The sequence below is a fragment of the Oenanthe melanoleuca genome, chromosome 2 (assembly GCF_029582105.1).
Source record: "Oenanthe melanoleuca isolate GR-GAL-2019-014 chromosome 2, OMel1.0, whole genome shotgun sequence".
Classification (NCBI taxonomy): domain Eukaryota; kingdom Metazoa; phylum Chordata; class Aves; order Passeriformes; family Muscicapidae; genus Oenanthe; species Oenanthe melanoleuca.
In genome coordinates, this window is record NC_079335.1 from 34,111,968 (window position 1) to 34,128,080 (window position 16,113).

Sequence of the window (16,113 nt, forward strand, 5' to 3'; positions counted from 1 at the left end):
CTTCAAATTTCTAGATGTGAACGCAGAATTAGATAACAGATACTAGCTAAAGCAATTGAATTTTATAAAGCAGTCTACAGACTTTTCGTCTTTTCAAATCCAGTGTTTTGAGCAGTAAACACTTAGAACAGCTTTTCTCACTAACAACTTTAATATGAAACCATTTCCAAAGTGCCCCAGATTTCAGTTCTGCAGCTGATTTCAGATGTGACTTCAGTACTCAGTCCATCCTGGGGATTGTTTCACTTTAAACAAGCGGCTTATACAACACTCTACATTTATAGATTCTTAATCAGGCATTGCTATTTAACCAACCTGTAATTAATCAAGAAATGCACCTAATTAGAATCTCTCCCTGAGAGGCAATTTAAAGCTAACAGTGACTGATGCTTAATGAATGTAGCAATTCAACTTAATTGAAGGCTTTCAGCTAAATTAGTGCTTTTAAAATACTATGCATGCCGTGTACTCACTCTAGATATAATTTTGTTCCCACAACAGGCACTTTGCAGACTCTGACTGAGATGTGTTTGGTATATTGAGTGCTGCAGCACAGCATGCTTCTGCATAGCCAGCTTTGATTACACAGAACTGTTTACACTGACCTTGCAGCCTGCTGAGCCAGAAGAGCCAGCATCCTCTGCTCAGTTCTGCCTCCCAGATGTACCCTCCATTCCTCTCCCTTTCACCATCTGAATCCCTGATTAGCTGACCCATCAACAGCAACTAAAGCAGCAAAAAGATTCAGATTTTTGCCAGATAACCAAGCTGAATCAGTTTGAAACAGGGACCAAACAAGCATGACAAACACTTTATGCAGGGAGGGCAGGAACATGCAACCAGACAGGTATTTTTCCTCCCCGTTTAGGAGTAAGAATTTTACACCAGCTTAACTGCTTGTCTGAGTGCATTCTCAGTCTCCAGTCTCCCAAGTTTCACAGAAAGAAATAAATGGTTTCACAGAATATTCAGAGTTGGAAGGGACTCACAATGATCTGGTCTGATCTAATAGCATCTTACAGCTTTTCATTCACCTTCATTTTCTAGCAAAGAGAACCTTCTTTCACCTCTACTGAACTCTCCAAAAATGGCACAAGTTTCAATCTGCATCAAAGCATTCCCCAAAAACAGCACTGGTGATAATTTAAACCAGTAACCAGCTAACTTAATAACCAGTCTATTCCTGCTTGAAAGTTACCACCCCACATCCTAAAGAACACATCTCCACTATACCCACCCTGCAATGGCTTTGGGCACCTAGCAAGTATGTGCAAATCACACGAGTTCTGTCAGCCTCTGCAAGACTATCAGTCTCCTAATAATGTTACTAGTGCTAGCAACCTGCTCCTGGTTGCACACTAATCAAAATTCTTCATGTAATCATCACCTTATTAAGGAAGTGGAGACAGTAGTAACTCTGCATTGTCTTACAAACAACACAAACCCAAACATCTGTCTTTTTACAAAATCCCATAAAAATGTTTGCAATCCTAAACACTATATTAGATCACTTAAAAAAATTTACAAATTTTAAATTAAAAAATGTTATAATGAGATCAACTCATCTGCAAAACAACCTTTTTTTTTTAATTGAGAAAAAGCTTTCTGCAGTATACTTTGCATTCCCAAAGAAAGATTACTACTGTGTGCATATAAGAGACTACTACTGGACACTAAGTATTCTATCCATGGTACCCACTGTTGGCACAAATTTCCACTTGGACAGATAAAAGAAAATGTTCAATTACTTCCATGAAAATAATTTTATGCTGAAAGCATGTGTAATGACTTACAGCCTATGCTGCTTTTGGCTGGGGTAAAGTTAATTTTCTTCAGAGCAGCTGGTGTGGGGCTGTGTTTTTGGATTGTGCTGGACACAGGGACGACAATATAGAGACATTTTTGTTATTGCTGAGCAGTACTAACACAGAAATGAGGCCTTTTCTGTTTTTCCTGCTGCCATGCTGGTGAGGGGACTGGGTGTGGCTGGAGGGTGGGGAAGAGACAGAGGTGGGACAGGCAACCCCAAATGACCAAAGTGATATTCCAGACCATAGGACATCATACTCAGTACATAAAGCTGGTGAAGAAAGAGGAAGAGGAGGATATATGGAGGGATGTTGTTTGTCTTCCCAAGACATGTTATGGCTGAACAGCTGCATGCCCATGGGTAGTTCTAAATTAATTTGATTTGCTGGTGTGCACAGCTTTTGCTTTCCCTTTTAAACTGTCTTCATCTCATCCTATGAGTTTTCCAGCTTTTACTCTTCCTATTCTTTCCCTGATCCCACTCGGTGGGGAAGTGAGTGAGCAGCTGTTCGTGAGGCTTGGATGCTGGCTGAGGTTAAACCATGACACAGCCTCACCATCCTTGGCTTTAGTTTTTTTATACACTGATGCCCTATTAAATAGCCCAACATTTATCATTTTATAGAAACTCTACAGAGTTTTATGACTGAGCAACCATAGTGTGCATGGAACTAAAAAAGAATAGGCTATATAGATGAAAGAATATCCAAATTTCTTACCTTCTTTTCTGGGTCATGAGCTCCAGAAGCAGCAACTGAAAGCTCAAGTTCCTTCTCACTGTTTTTTTTTTTTAAAAAAAAAGATCAAATCAGAAAGCAATCACAACTATATTCATTCTTTCAAAGTACAAGTTCGCAACTCTGTAGTTAAAAGAACTCGGAAAATACAGGATAACAGAAGACAATGATTCCACTTGATTTCTTCTGGAGTCAGGGAAGGAAATTAAATAATATTTGTAAATACACAGAACTCTCAAGAAGTATCTGCTTATCACCTATTTCACCTAGTAAAAGTCTAACTACTATAAAAGGAGAAACCAGCACACAGTTCTATTTTACTACAACTTTTCAGGATATTTCTAAAAAAATTGTCCTTATTCACATTTAAGAAGTTAATATTAAACACATTGAAATGAATGATTCAAAAGTGCAGCAATAAATACTGTTTGGTGATTTACAGGCTCAGGCTTGTTTTGCATGTTCAATTTTCGTCACAGTAAGACTGTCAATAGTAACTGATTTTTAATTCCTTATCCCTTCTCTAATACTGCTGTGTGTTTTTATGTATCCAGACACTACCTATTATTCAGTGGATAATGACTAATAGGTAAGGAAGAAGTTAATACTTTATTATTTTGCATAAGCCAGATGATCAAATGCTTTAAAAATAAAAGGTTACTTTCCAAAATCGGAGAGCAAAAACAAAACTAATTTTCAACTCTGCCAACTACTTAGGCATTCCTGTACCAGCAAAAAAAGATAACTTATAGATAACAGATTCTTTACCCTTAAGAAACTAAAACATCAGTTTTAAAAATGAAAAAGTATCTGGCTTTTCTTCGTTCCACTGAAAGCTTGTGAATATGTTCGTTAAAAACTAAAGCTCTCATGACAATGAGTTTAATTAAATGTAATATTACTCAGCTACCCAGAATCCCTTAGTTATGGAATTGCTTGTTACCACACTGAATTAATGGCATGCCTTTAAATTTCAGCCATTATCTTTTAAAAATAGAGTAACTTTCCATTACCGTCTCTTATTCCGCTGTTGCTCAGCCATCTGTTCCATTAGTTCTTGTCTGTATTTCTCCTTTCTCCTTTGAAGAAGTTCTCGGTCCTGACCACCTAATGGAAATGGCCACACATCTGTGTAAAAGCTCCACAAAATATAGAAAAGGTACTGGACAAAAGCATTGCCTTTCAGTCAATTTAGAAACTGAAACACAGCAGACTATACAAACACTGTATCTCTATTGACTAAAATAAAAATAGGTATCTAGTTTTAACAGACAATTTGTTTGGAATATGATGATCAAAACAACTAAAATTTTCATTATTTTCCTAGTTTGCCTGGTTTTGTATAGTCAGGAAGCTACAAATTTCAAAGCTATTTGGTACAATAGGAACTAAAAAAAGTAACTTTTTTTTTTTTTTGGTCCAATGTTTACCTAAGGAAGATACACTATAACGCTCCAAAATTATGAGGCACTGCTCTGGATAAAACTGAAAAGTAAAACTGAAGGGTGTAAAACCCACAGGGAGGAAAGCAAATGGCTCCACTTTTAGGATGGTTCCCACAACTACTAAGAATTAGCAAAGTACCAACAGATGAGGGTATGTCAAAGGAAACAGTGGTAACAGCTCATGCAGATTTTAAGGAACACAAAAAACTTTTAAGTTGTGGTGGTTCCCTCACAACAAGTGCAAAGGTCTTTTCTTATTTTAAAAACAATGCCCAAAAAGCATCAGCAAGTACTTTCTGTATTTTATGACTATCAGACACAAAGACTTAACATGCTCCATACACAAACTGACTGGACTTCTGGTGAAATAGACCTGAATAATAAAGAGAAGGAAGTTGGAAAGAAACTAAAACACAAGTCAAATAAGAACAGCAACAAAACCTGATGCATGAATGACTGATTTTTTTACTTTACTGTTGTGCTGGGACTACAAAGTGACCAAAATATGCAAGATAACCTCATGGTTTGTGAGTTTGGGGGAGTCTGAAATCACTTCTCATTTTCAAAAAACTCAAGTTTTAATTTACTTAATCTTTATACAACACAGTTTGCAATACTCTTCTACTGCTAGGAGTATACTGCTAGGAGCAGAAATTCACACCCCTGTGTTCTCAAGTTACTACAAATGAAATGATTGGGGAGACCAGAGTAACCACTATGGCACCACTAGTTTAATGCTGCCTTTAAACAGTTCCAAAAAACTGACCTGCCACATACAGCTTTGAAGATCAGGCAAATACCAATGAAAAAATTAACAGAAATTATTCTGACAACTGTTAATATACTTTGCCATAATTCAAAGCTAGCTTGCCTTCAAATTCTCCCATCCAAATAACTACTACAGTTCTTTTATTCTTGCCTTATAGTTTCTTGAATTGAGCAAAGAATACTATGCCTTCACCAGTATTTCTCTCTACTACACTCAATACTAGTGTTTCTGGCTGAATTTTATGGCTACAGAAAAGATAATCAGAATCATTTGTTCTTGCCCAGGGTTGTGAACAGTACCATTTTTCATATTTCTGCAATTAAAATTCACTATAAAGCTGTGTTTTTTACAATACAGAGGTTAAGATTTCATTTTGTAAAAATAATTTAATCGTTTATCTAGGCCTTAAAATGTTAATGAAATCTAAGAAGAAACTTGGACTCTTCAAAATTAATTAGTAAGTCAAAACTTAATTAGCAAGTTACACTAAGGGGGGAAAGCAGTATGTTTTGCTTTAGTTTCTTTATGTAAATAACACTTATTTACCAGTCTTGGAGACAACTAGCAAAAGAGAAAAAAAAAAAAAAAAGCTCATTTTTTTTCTAGTTTTTAACTATTCACATGGAGAAATAACATACACAAGGAAAGTCTAACTCAGTGTTACTAGTCAGGTTTTTATACATACCAAGAACAAGGCCTGTTGCATACCGCCTTTCAGCTGCAGACTTAGCCCGTTCATTAGCTGAAGAACTAATCTGTACCTGTTTTCTGGCAAAGACAAAAAAGAAAATGGAATGATCAAACTCAAGAATTTGTGACAAACAGTTTTCCTACAATCCAAAGAAATATCCCAAGCAAAAAAAGAAACTGCCTGGCAAAAAGGCATTTCTCACAATTCCCATTTGTCTGTGGTTTCTGAAGCCATCAGAAAAACTTACTCAGTTGAGCACTTCACCCAAGCTGACAGACTGAATGGTACCAGTCAAGAGTTTATGTAAGGACTTTACAAGTGTTCTGCTTCTGCTTCACCCACTTAGATCATTTCAGGATGTGCAAAACCAAGACAAGAGGAAGAAAAGGAATTTAAAAACTACTACGAAAACAGGATTCTACATAATAAAAGTCATCAATTGGAGAACAGGTGCTCTATTAATTCAAAAAGAAAACTGGCATGCAAGCTTCAATGGCCATTTTCAGAGGAGAGGTTTTTCTTGTTATACTATATTCTAGCTTCAGGAAAAACTATCAGGCATTTCAGACAATGTTTTGGGATTTGAAGTCAACATTTTCCTCTCACCATGATTTTGCAGTGCAATTATCAGAAAAGTACATAGTATACCACACCTAGAATCTCCAGTTCTTGAGAACGGCCGCACATGTGCTCTGTCCTTTAATTCATCTTCATAATCTGCATGTACATCTCTTACCATTCCATTCAGATAGGGCCTTAAAGAAATAAAAAATACTCAGCTATGCTTGCCTAGAAAGAGCCAATCTGAAATGGAAGGTTCAGCAGTTTCATGCAAATGGATTTGCTGCCTGAATGCACACTGGACAGCAGGACCAGTTCTGAAAATATTACAAAGTATTATAGAAATAATTCAATTTGCTAGCACTGTCAGGGTAGCTCTCTGTCTGGAATGTGAATTCCCAAGCCTCCTTTCCTGCAGCCCTTATCTAATGAGCCTCATTAAGAGTTTTGAGAGCTAAAGGACTTTTGACACTCACGCTGCATTAACTGAAACAGATCTTGCTGCTCTTAATCCCTAGAAGCCAACAAAGTCTTCAACAGGTTTTAGCACACAACTATTGGGTACGTCTGGTGAAACAGCCAATTCAGATATTAAAAGCTTCTTCAATAACAATCTGCACTACACTTCACACCTGACAGACTTTAAAAGGGTGAGGTGATTTTTGTTCAAAGCAAAAGACAGGCAACACCGTGAATACAAAAATTCAGGAACTAAAATTTGAGTCATTTACATAAGTGAAATCTCATGATTGAATGCCAAATATTGTATGAACACAAGGGAGTTGTTCCTGGAAAGTTCTGGGGTAGTAGAATTTATAAGCTTTTCTTGACTTGCAAAATAACAGTTCTATAATGAGGATTTCAAGTTATCATTACAAATTAGGGCAAAAATAGGTATTCAATGAAAAATAAAGTACCCAAAAAATGTTATCAAAGTTATAATTTTTCCAGAGCTGGACAGAACCATGGACTTCCTATGAAGCAAATAAAAAAACCCCAAAAACTAGATTAACATGGCAAAAAACCTCATTTGTCTACATTAAAAGCAGCTCTGCCAATCTCTAATTTAAATAGAAGTCAATAATCAAAGGCAAAACGATGCAAGCAGATTATTAAACATTGATCTGGCATCTTAACAACCCACCAGAACAACATGAAAGAACATTTATCCTCTTGGCATAAAATGAACTTCTTTCAAGTTCATCTTTATGACAACAATCAATCTACTCCTTACAAGGCTGGTCACATAAGACTGAAACACAGCCAGGAAACAGAAAACCAAGTTCCCAGTGAAATGAAAGGATGCAGGAAGGAAGCAAAAAATAAACCCTGGAATTCAAGAGGCAACCTTTTGTGTAAAAAGCAGCCAACTTAGCACGGCAGGCCCAGACATGTTGGCCCAATTCAATCAAAAAGATGTTGTCTCCTGTTTACAGGACAGACCTGACAGCTGGGGATGGACTAAAGCATTCCACTCCTAAGAACTAAAACATTTTGCAATTCTTCTCACTTCCCAGTCACCATTTCTGTTTGTTGAAATATGCCACAGACCTTGTGCCTCCATCAAAACAGAAATCCTTCTGAGAAGTCCTGTTACGAACATCTGCCTCTCCAAATTAATAATCTCCTTATAAAAACCTAAGAAGTTTAGTAGAGCAAATAAAAATATGCCTCCTTTTGAATTTAGTTTCCATCACAAATTAAATAGGTTTGGGAAAAGTTGACTTTGCCTGAAATGTAGAAAAAAACAAGCCAACTCTTCAGAAGCTGAGCTGTCACTAAGAGATATGTTTCTCCTTGAAGAGACTGAATTTACTTTGTAAGAGGTTAAGTGAAGCTCCTTTCAAAGGAGGAAAAAGTACTAGATTAAAAAATACATTTAATAAAGAAATACTGATAATTAATTTTCAATAAAAATTCATTAGGAGAAAATATACACAAAATACTGCAATCTTATGTATAAAATTAAGTTCAGGGAATTCAGATAATGGTCCAGCAGCTTCTTTTATGAAGATGCACCAAGCCTGCCAACACCAAAGATAAGACTCTCTTCTCTATTCTCTTTTAAAAGAAAACTGGGGATAAAGCCATTTCAGAGATCTCTCCAAATAAATAATGAATTGCCTGGTGATATATTAGTCACAGATATTTATATAACCACCATCCACATTTTCTGGAACAAATAAAAATTATTATTTTATCAATATTTATTATTGCATTTATATTTATTAATATTTGTTAATGATATTAATTAGTAATATTGATGATATTATATATTAAAAACTATATATTTATTAATTTAGTTATTATTACAATTGATATTAAAATCTAATAAGAGTTCACTAATATTCAACATGTTACCTACTGTTGGTTCAAACACCATACTTGCTGATATTTTATTTATATAATTCTGTATAAATTCTTTGAGAAACAAAGCAAACCCTCAAACATTATCAAATGGTTACTTTTATTTAAATATTAGACTCTGTGTTGAACTGCCTTAGGCAGTGGCAAACATCTACCTAATAAAGAGAGGACACTCATCCTTCTGAGTATTACCTAATACAGAGAATTAAATATTGCTGTTAGTTTCAAAAATATTTTGGTTATCTTTGTTAGACACCAAGTTAAGCTTCTAATTATTTTTCCTTCTGAAAAGCTATAGGACAAGTCCACTCTACCTAAAACCTCATTTGTTTATTTCCACCAATAATACACTACAGAATGGAACAAATTTTGAATTTTGCAGTTTCTTCTCCGAATGTCAGCAGAAATCAGGCAATCTTGTTTCTCTCTTCTATTTAACTACTGTTTCCATTTGCTAGTCTTTTTCAGAAACACTGTATGAACAAATACACACTTTTTAGGAGCACACCAAAACACACAGTCTGAAACTTTGCAATAACCCATTTATTAGACTCTGCTTCTCCCAAGTACTTCCAGACGTTTCATTTTTTCCACAGATTTGCTTCCTTTACAATTACTTTTTTTTTTAAAGGCTGGGAAAGAATATCAAGAACTATTTTTGGAGAAAAATTATTCTAACTCTCTTAGCACTTGAAACTGGAAAAGAAATTGAATTCAGAAAATTCCTTAACAGTAGAAGAGCATTTCCCCTCCCCCCAGTTATAAATTTGTAGTACTATCCAGAAAATTATCCCTGTAAACAATGACTCAAAAGATCATTTAACCCATCCACTAGCAACTAACAACAGAACATTATAGTAATATTCAACGCTGCATAGAGTGGTACAATTTGCCTTTGTTTTTCCTAGAAGTGTTAATTCTAGGGGAAAAAAAGTGTTTATTTTGCCTTGCAAAGGAAGAACACTAGTGATTCCTTCATTGAAGCAATTGCAGGAAAATAATTCTGGCACTTAACACAAATAAAAACTACAACACTCGTGTTCCCTGGAAAGGGAACAAATTAACACTTTTAAAATATAATTTGAAAATTTATTTACAGTAAACTTTACTGCTTTGTTTAGCTGTATAAACAAATCAATTTCAAGTTTGGTACTGTTTCACACCACAACCCATCTGGTTTTGAAAGCAACCAGTTCTCACAATGGAGTAACTAAAGGTGGCCAGAATACAAAATCCTGAGTGATTAGGAAGGTTACACTTTTTTATTCTTCTAAATGAGTAAGCTAGAAGGGAAAGATTAACAATTTATGTCAAAATAACCCAACTGATGTATTAGCTAACACAGCAAAGAGTATTTAATACTGAACAGTACACAGTATCAGTTTTCCTCCTGAATGATTTATGTAAGACACCCTCTTTTGTTTGGTTTGGGCTTTCACAAGTGCTTATTCAAACTATGCAGTCATTACAGAGATTAGTACCTATTAAAACCATCAGGATTTGGTTCAACTACACAGATGTTTAAAGCTTGTCATTTAGCAAGACATGGAGTAAAAAAGAGGAGTTTTATAAAACAGACTTTTACATCTTATACTCATAGTCACATGTACCAAAAACTGAAGCTAAAACCAATTTTGGAATCTGAACTGAAAACTGACTTGCTGTAACTATTACAGACTAAGGAAACAGAAACATTGGGTTCTCAGCACAGGGGTTTGCTCTCAAATATTTTTCTGGCAAACCACTCTTCATAAAAATGAATTGTGGACCGCTGCTTCTGGGGTAATTTCTCTAGTATCGTTTGTTTGCTATAATATATAAAATGCTTCTTAATATATGAAGTCTTAGGGACTGATCCAATTTTTCAACACTTTTTCTATAAATTATTGCAAAGGTCCTTTTTGTAAGTACAAAAGTACAACAATCTTGCTTTCACATGGGAATCTTCTCTAATATTTAAAGAGAGTAAACCATGGCCATCAACAAGCACTACAGAAATAAAGAAGAAAATGGAATTAAATATACCTTTCAGCATAAAAACCCTGGGGAGTTTTTCTGTCATAGGTGCTGTCACATCTAAATCTAGGATCCATCTCTGCATGTGTCTCAGGATCATAGTCCACTCCATGGTATCTTCTACCAAAATCACCATCTTCATCAAATCTGTGGTGCTTCCTGGTGGGAACTGCAGACTGGCTAGCAAATCCATTATGTCTTCGATTGGGAACATTCAAATCCTCATCAAGTCTTTTATTTAATAGTTGACTTCTCAATTCAATCTCATCATCTAACCTGTAGTACCTGTCTTCCTCCTGCCATCTCTTATTTAGCAGTTCTTCACAACCTTCTGTGGAAGTAAAAGCATCCTTCTTGGGAGCTTCTGCACCTGTATTACAGGGCTGGACTTCTGTATGTAATTCTGGCCGGAGCCTGGTAACAGCAGTGGGTGCTTTATTCCTGTGCATCTCATTCTGTTTAATGGAAACAATATTGAGAATTGAATATAAACAAATCACATTGAGTAAAACCTTAGTTTTGTATTTCTTCAAATAAACCCGAAACAAGGGTAAGAGGTGAGCAAGGAAAATACTTCAATAAGTACTTAAAAACTAGGGTTTTACTCATTTTTCTTGGGGAAAAAAAACCATAGTCTTCCTCTTATCTATTGTCTTTCAGAAGAATGGCTATCAATACTGGACAGGTCTTTTGTGAACTCCAATCTGACCATCAGTTCTTGAGGTGCAAAGAATCAAAAAAACACTTCAAACCTTACTTCATCAAGAGACTAGATATCTAGAATATCTAGAATATCTAGATATTAGATCCAGATTCAGGCAAGTCTCAAGTAATATATCTTACCTATGAGCACCTTTTAACATGAGCATTTCTCAATCTGTTTCTCTTCTCCTCAGGAAATGTCATTATAAGAAAGGATAGTTAAGAAGATATGACACTCTGGAGTAGTGTTCAATACACAGTCCTTACAAAAACCATGGTTTTGCAGAAATCCTGTAGTATTTCTGTGTACTAATCTTTGATCTAATCTTTTCTCTATGGAATAAAGACGACAGTAACTCATATTGTACTAAATTTAATGAAAAATAAATTAAGGATTCCAAACTGGGAAGAAGGATCAATATACTAGAGGGTACGACTGCTACTCAGAAGAGTCTTGACAAACTGGAGCAACACACTGACAAAAAGCTCATGAAAATCAACAAATGCAAAGGCAAACCTCTGCATCTGAGACAGAGCAGTGCCATTCTCCAGGACAGGCTGGGCACTGACCACTGGAGAGCAGCTCTGCAGAAAAAGGCCTGGGTTAGTCTTGGGCAAGGAGCTGAAAATAAGGCAGCAGAGCACGCTTGCAGTGTGACTGCTAACCATACCTGGGCTGCAGTACTTGCACAGATCAAGGCAAGTGATCCTTCTCTGCTCAGTATTTATCTATTATTTAGGTTCTGGTGTAGTGTGTCCAGTCTCTGCCTCCCCTTCCCACAGATACTGATGAACTGGAGAAAGTGCAGAGGGTGGCTACTGAGACAATTGAGGTATTTGAGCTCTTAAAGAAGAAGAGTTGGGTTTACTCAGCATGGAAAAAGATTAAGGAGGGTGTGTATGGGGCATAAGGAACTAGTAATTGCAGTCCCTGTGTAAAAGGTGGTTACAGAGATACCAGTGTTCATGGTTTTCAAAGAAACAACAACCGTAAGTTTCAGCAAAGTAAAATTCCTATGGGATACAGAAGGACAGAAGTTCAGATCAAGCAGTTAAAGCAGTGGGATGGGATGCCTAGAGGTCTGTGGATTCTCCATCCTTTCAAAATCCTGCCAAATAAAGCTAGACCAACCTAATCTAAACTGTGAAGTTAACACTACTCAGAGCAGGATTTATCCTATGACTATCTAAACTGTTGGATCAAATTTTGGAGGTCACATATGTAATTTGACTCTCGCTCCAAATTAAATGCTGCTCAAAGATGGCATAACTTCAACAAATTCTGACCACTTGTTTTTCTATTTGTTTTTTTCTGACAGTAGAATAGTTTCTACACAAGAATAATAAAAATACAATTCAAAGGTCCAATTGGATGACAAATAAAGTAAAAAGAAAAACCCTAGAGTCCCTAAATAGATGTCATAAGGTAAGTCAGATTAGCAAACCTAAGTGCCCAAACATGGAGAAAAATTTTAGAGATCTATAGACTCAGTTGCACAAAAATAAGCTACATTTTTGCCAATGTTTCCTAGGGATCACTGCTGTGTAGCAATCCAAAATTTGAAGAAGGAAGTAAGAATGAGATATTGAATTCCAACATCTGAAGGAAGCCTGAATGCTGCCTTATAGATGCCTTCATAGATTAAAACAGTTTTCAACTATATAACACTCCAGTGCACTCAAAGGAAAAGATGTTTCTCATAAAAAAAACAATCTTTCTAGAGACTGACTAGAAAGAATCTTCTAGGCAGAAATTATAAATACAGAGGGATTTGCACTTGCAACTGCTGTAAGGAAGACAAACTTCCAGCTGTTTTGGGTAAAAATACAAGGTCTTTCATAGAACGACCTAGCTCTCACACTCCTGTACACTTTAGAACTTCCCTATTAAAAAGAAGTGGAAGAACTTCTTAAATCAAACTTTCACTAGATGAGAGTCCCAAATTATTACAGTCATCACTAAACTGAGGCAAAAAATACTTTTTAAAGGAAATTTACCTATTCTAGACAAGATTTAAAAAATATTTTACACATCAAAATATTGCTTCCAGATTACTTGAACAAAGTCTCACAACAATGCTAATCAGACCTAAAAATCCCACTTGGCTTTGCACTAGTTTTGGTTGGGATAAATTTCTTCATAGTAGCCTGTATGAGGCTATGTTTTAGATTTGTGATGGAAACAGTGTTGATAACACAGGGATAATTTAATTCCTACTAAATAGCACTAACACTAATAGAGTCAAGGATTTTTCTGCTTTTTACACTGTTCCACCAGCAAGGCAGCTGCAGGTACATGGGAAGTTGGGAAGAGACACAACCAGGATAGATGTTCCCAACTGAGCAAAGGGATATTCCACTCTACAGGGGTCACGCTCAACATGAAGGAAGGGGGACATTCTGAGTATGGCATTTGTCTTGCCAAGTCACAGCTACATGTGACAGAGCCCAGCTTTCCCAAGGATGGCTGAACACTCACCTGCCAAGGGGAAGTGACTGAATTCCTTGGTTTGCTTTGCTTGTGGGAGCAGCTTTTGCTTTACCTTATCAACTGTCTTAAACTCAACCTACACTATTTCTCACTTTCACTCCTGATTCCTTCACCCATCAACAGAGGGGTGTGTGTGTTCCCAGCTGCTCACTGCCATATAAATCAAAGGCCTCAGCTCAGAACTGGACTAGACTACATCCAGTTCACTTTCAGAAGAAAAGACTTCTTGATTTTTATTCACAAATGCACAGCTCCATATCCTGTATGGCTGCTACACTTGCCTGGCTTTCCACAAGATAGAGGAAAAAAAAGCATCTACAAACAAAAGCTAAGGAAAACTATGTGAAGTTCAACATTTTGTTCAAATAGAGAGCTTTTTTGGATATCACTTTCATCATCAAGAACAGCAGGGATTTGCTTCAGACAGAATGAAAGCATCTTTCTACCAGACAGACATGATGGAAGCAGGAATCAGGAACTGCACCATGTGAGTCATACACAGGAATTGCTTAGATGCAATAATAAAAATGTAGCCTAACTGAACAACATTACTTGTACATTTTACCTTACTTTGTATGTCTGAGACATAAATGATAAGACTGTAAAACTGTATTACCTCTCTGTTTTTCTTCCCTAATTTCCTTAGCTTTTCATTCCATTCTTCTTTTTCCCTGAGATATTGATTGTACTCCTTGTTTCTTTCAAGCCGTAATCTCTCCTAAAATAGGCATTGAAAAATTAAATCATAATTTAGCATTTTTAGTAGCTTTTAACTTCATAGAACTGCAATACTAAATGAATAAATGCAAACTGTATTTGCCCCCCCTTCACATTCCTCGTGATGTACAAGTAAGGCTTGAATTACCTTGAGGTTTTATCTCATTTTCTCTTAGCATAGCACTTTCTCTTAATCTGAAATCTGTAAGTAGAAATCAGCTTCTTGGGCATGAAGCCTAATCCCCAGAAACACTACTGCATATCTTTAAAAAAGTAAAGATACTGTGTATATATCTTTAAAACCAGGTAGGTTTCCTCCTGCTAAGCCTATTCCAAAATCTACCAAGGCCTTGCTCTGACATCTTTTAATTTCCAATCTGAATGTATTTACAGCTGATCTTCAAACATACAATTTCTTTGTATTAGGTTAGTTGTGACTTGCCCCCTCACAATTAAAACAGGATAACAAATACAAGTGTAGACAAGATGTATCAACTACAATATGAAATGTCAAATTCAGACAAGCAGCTAAACTGACTGCAAAAAGTCAAAAGTGGAAAAGAATTTAAGGAAAACAAAACAAAAAAAAAAAAACAACAGCATCTATGCTTGTTGTCCTAGCTGCTTTTGCAACGTGATAACATTTTTAATCAGCTTTCACAGGTCTAAAAATACACATGAATTGTACATCAACAGCCTAATAATATAATATTAAACACAAAAGTCTCCAGATAAAGCAAACTCTAATTTGTATTATTTCTTCATATTAGTCCCTGTTTAGAGCATCTAAATATGTACGTATCTCTTATACTACCTCATTCCAACAATCATATGAAGGAAAAAAAGAGAACTATACTACAGTATTATGAATCAGGCTCTTTCCCACTGCAGCATTTTCCAATTAAAAAAAAAAAACTGAGTATCACACATAAATTTACTTTCTCATGAACAAATTTCAAACAAAAATAATTTATACTTCAATCACCATGTAAATACAGATTAGACAATTTGCAGATTAGACTAATCCTCTCCAAAACTGCTTCATTTTTGGGGTTTTTAAAAAAAAAAAAAAGAAGTTTTCTATAGGTTTTCTAACAGTGACAATATAAAGCATGCAGACAGCTGTGAAAGCTGCACTGTCTTTAACAGGTGGCAAAACACTCAGCAGAAAATTCAATATGCTATGTGACTGCACCTTTGACCTAATAAAGGAAACCAAAATGCAAATGTTAACCTCTCATTATCCTGCCCAGAGGCCAACTGATTAATAGGGCACAGTGTGACATCTCCTGGCAGCTTTTGGGTTCTGCAAGAGCAACAAACAGATGGGTAAAAAGGATACAACACACCTGCACAGAGCTGATATGATATAAACCCATCAATGATAAGACATGTTTCCAGTACAAACACATCTTTAATTTCCACAGAATGAATCAAACATATTTTATTTTTCACCGTTTCAGCACACATACTTGCAAGGGTTAATACAAAGTTCATGAAAACCTGAAACCAACATAAACTCAGTACAAGTGCATGCTGCCCCCTGAGGAGTCCTTTCCCCTTCCTGGGAGTTTCATTCTTGCTGCCTCCTTTCTACACTTGTATAACATGGAATTTAGGGCTTTTTCATAAAAGCAATTTTCACTTTGAGTGCTCATCTGGCTCCTCCTGCAGCCAAACCAAGAGCACAAGAAAGTTTAAGCACAAGGACAAGGGCAACCAATGCCAGAGCAGAAGTCTTGCACCAGATTGCAGTGACAGCATAGCCCCAAACACAGATCAGCAGTGCAAATTGAAGGCAGCAAAGA

The 16,113-nt window shown here is 36.1% G+C and overlaps 1 protein-coding gene across 20 annotated transcripts in view; it reads right to left on the reverse strand.

The window, feature by feature from the left end:
• The window catches only part of CSPP1 (centrosome and spindle pole associated protein 1), a 61,705-nt gene that overhangs the window by 31,234 nt on the left and 14,358 nt on the right, over positions 1–16,113 (reverse strand). For 11 of the 20 annotated variants that reach the window (XM_056486076.1, XM_056486075.1, XM_056486073.1 and 8 more), the window contains 6 exons: positions 14,205–14,306; positions 10,405–10,850; positions 6,105–6,206; positions 5,446–5,528; positions 3,560–3,653; positions 2,529–2,586 (listed from right to left, as the gene is read on the reverse strand). In XM_056486076.1, coding sequence (XP_056342051.1) covers positions 2,529–2,586; positions 3,560–3,653; positions 5,446–5,528; positions 6,105–6,206; positions 10,405–10,850; positions 14,205–14,306 — 885 coding nt within the window. The remainder of the gene's footprint in view (positions 1–2,528; positions 2,587–3,559; positions 3,654–5,445; positions 5,529–6,104; positions 6,207–10,404; positions 10,851–14,204; positions 14,307–16,113) is intronic. The other 9 variants (XM_056486085.1, XM_056486080.1, XM_056486086.1 and 6 more) reach the window with 1 other exon arrangement.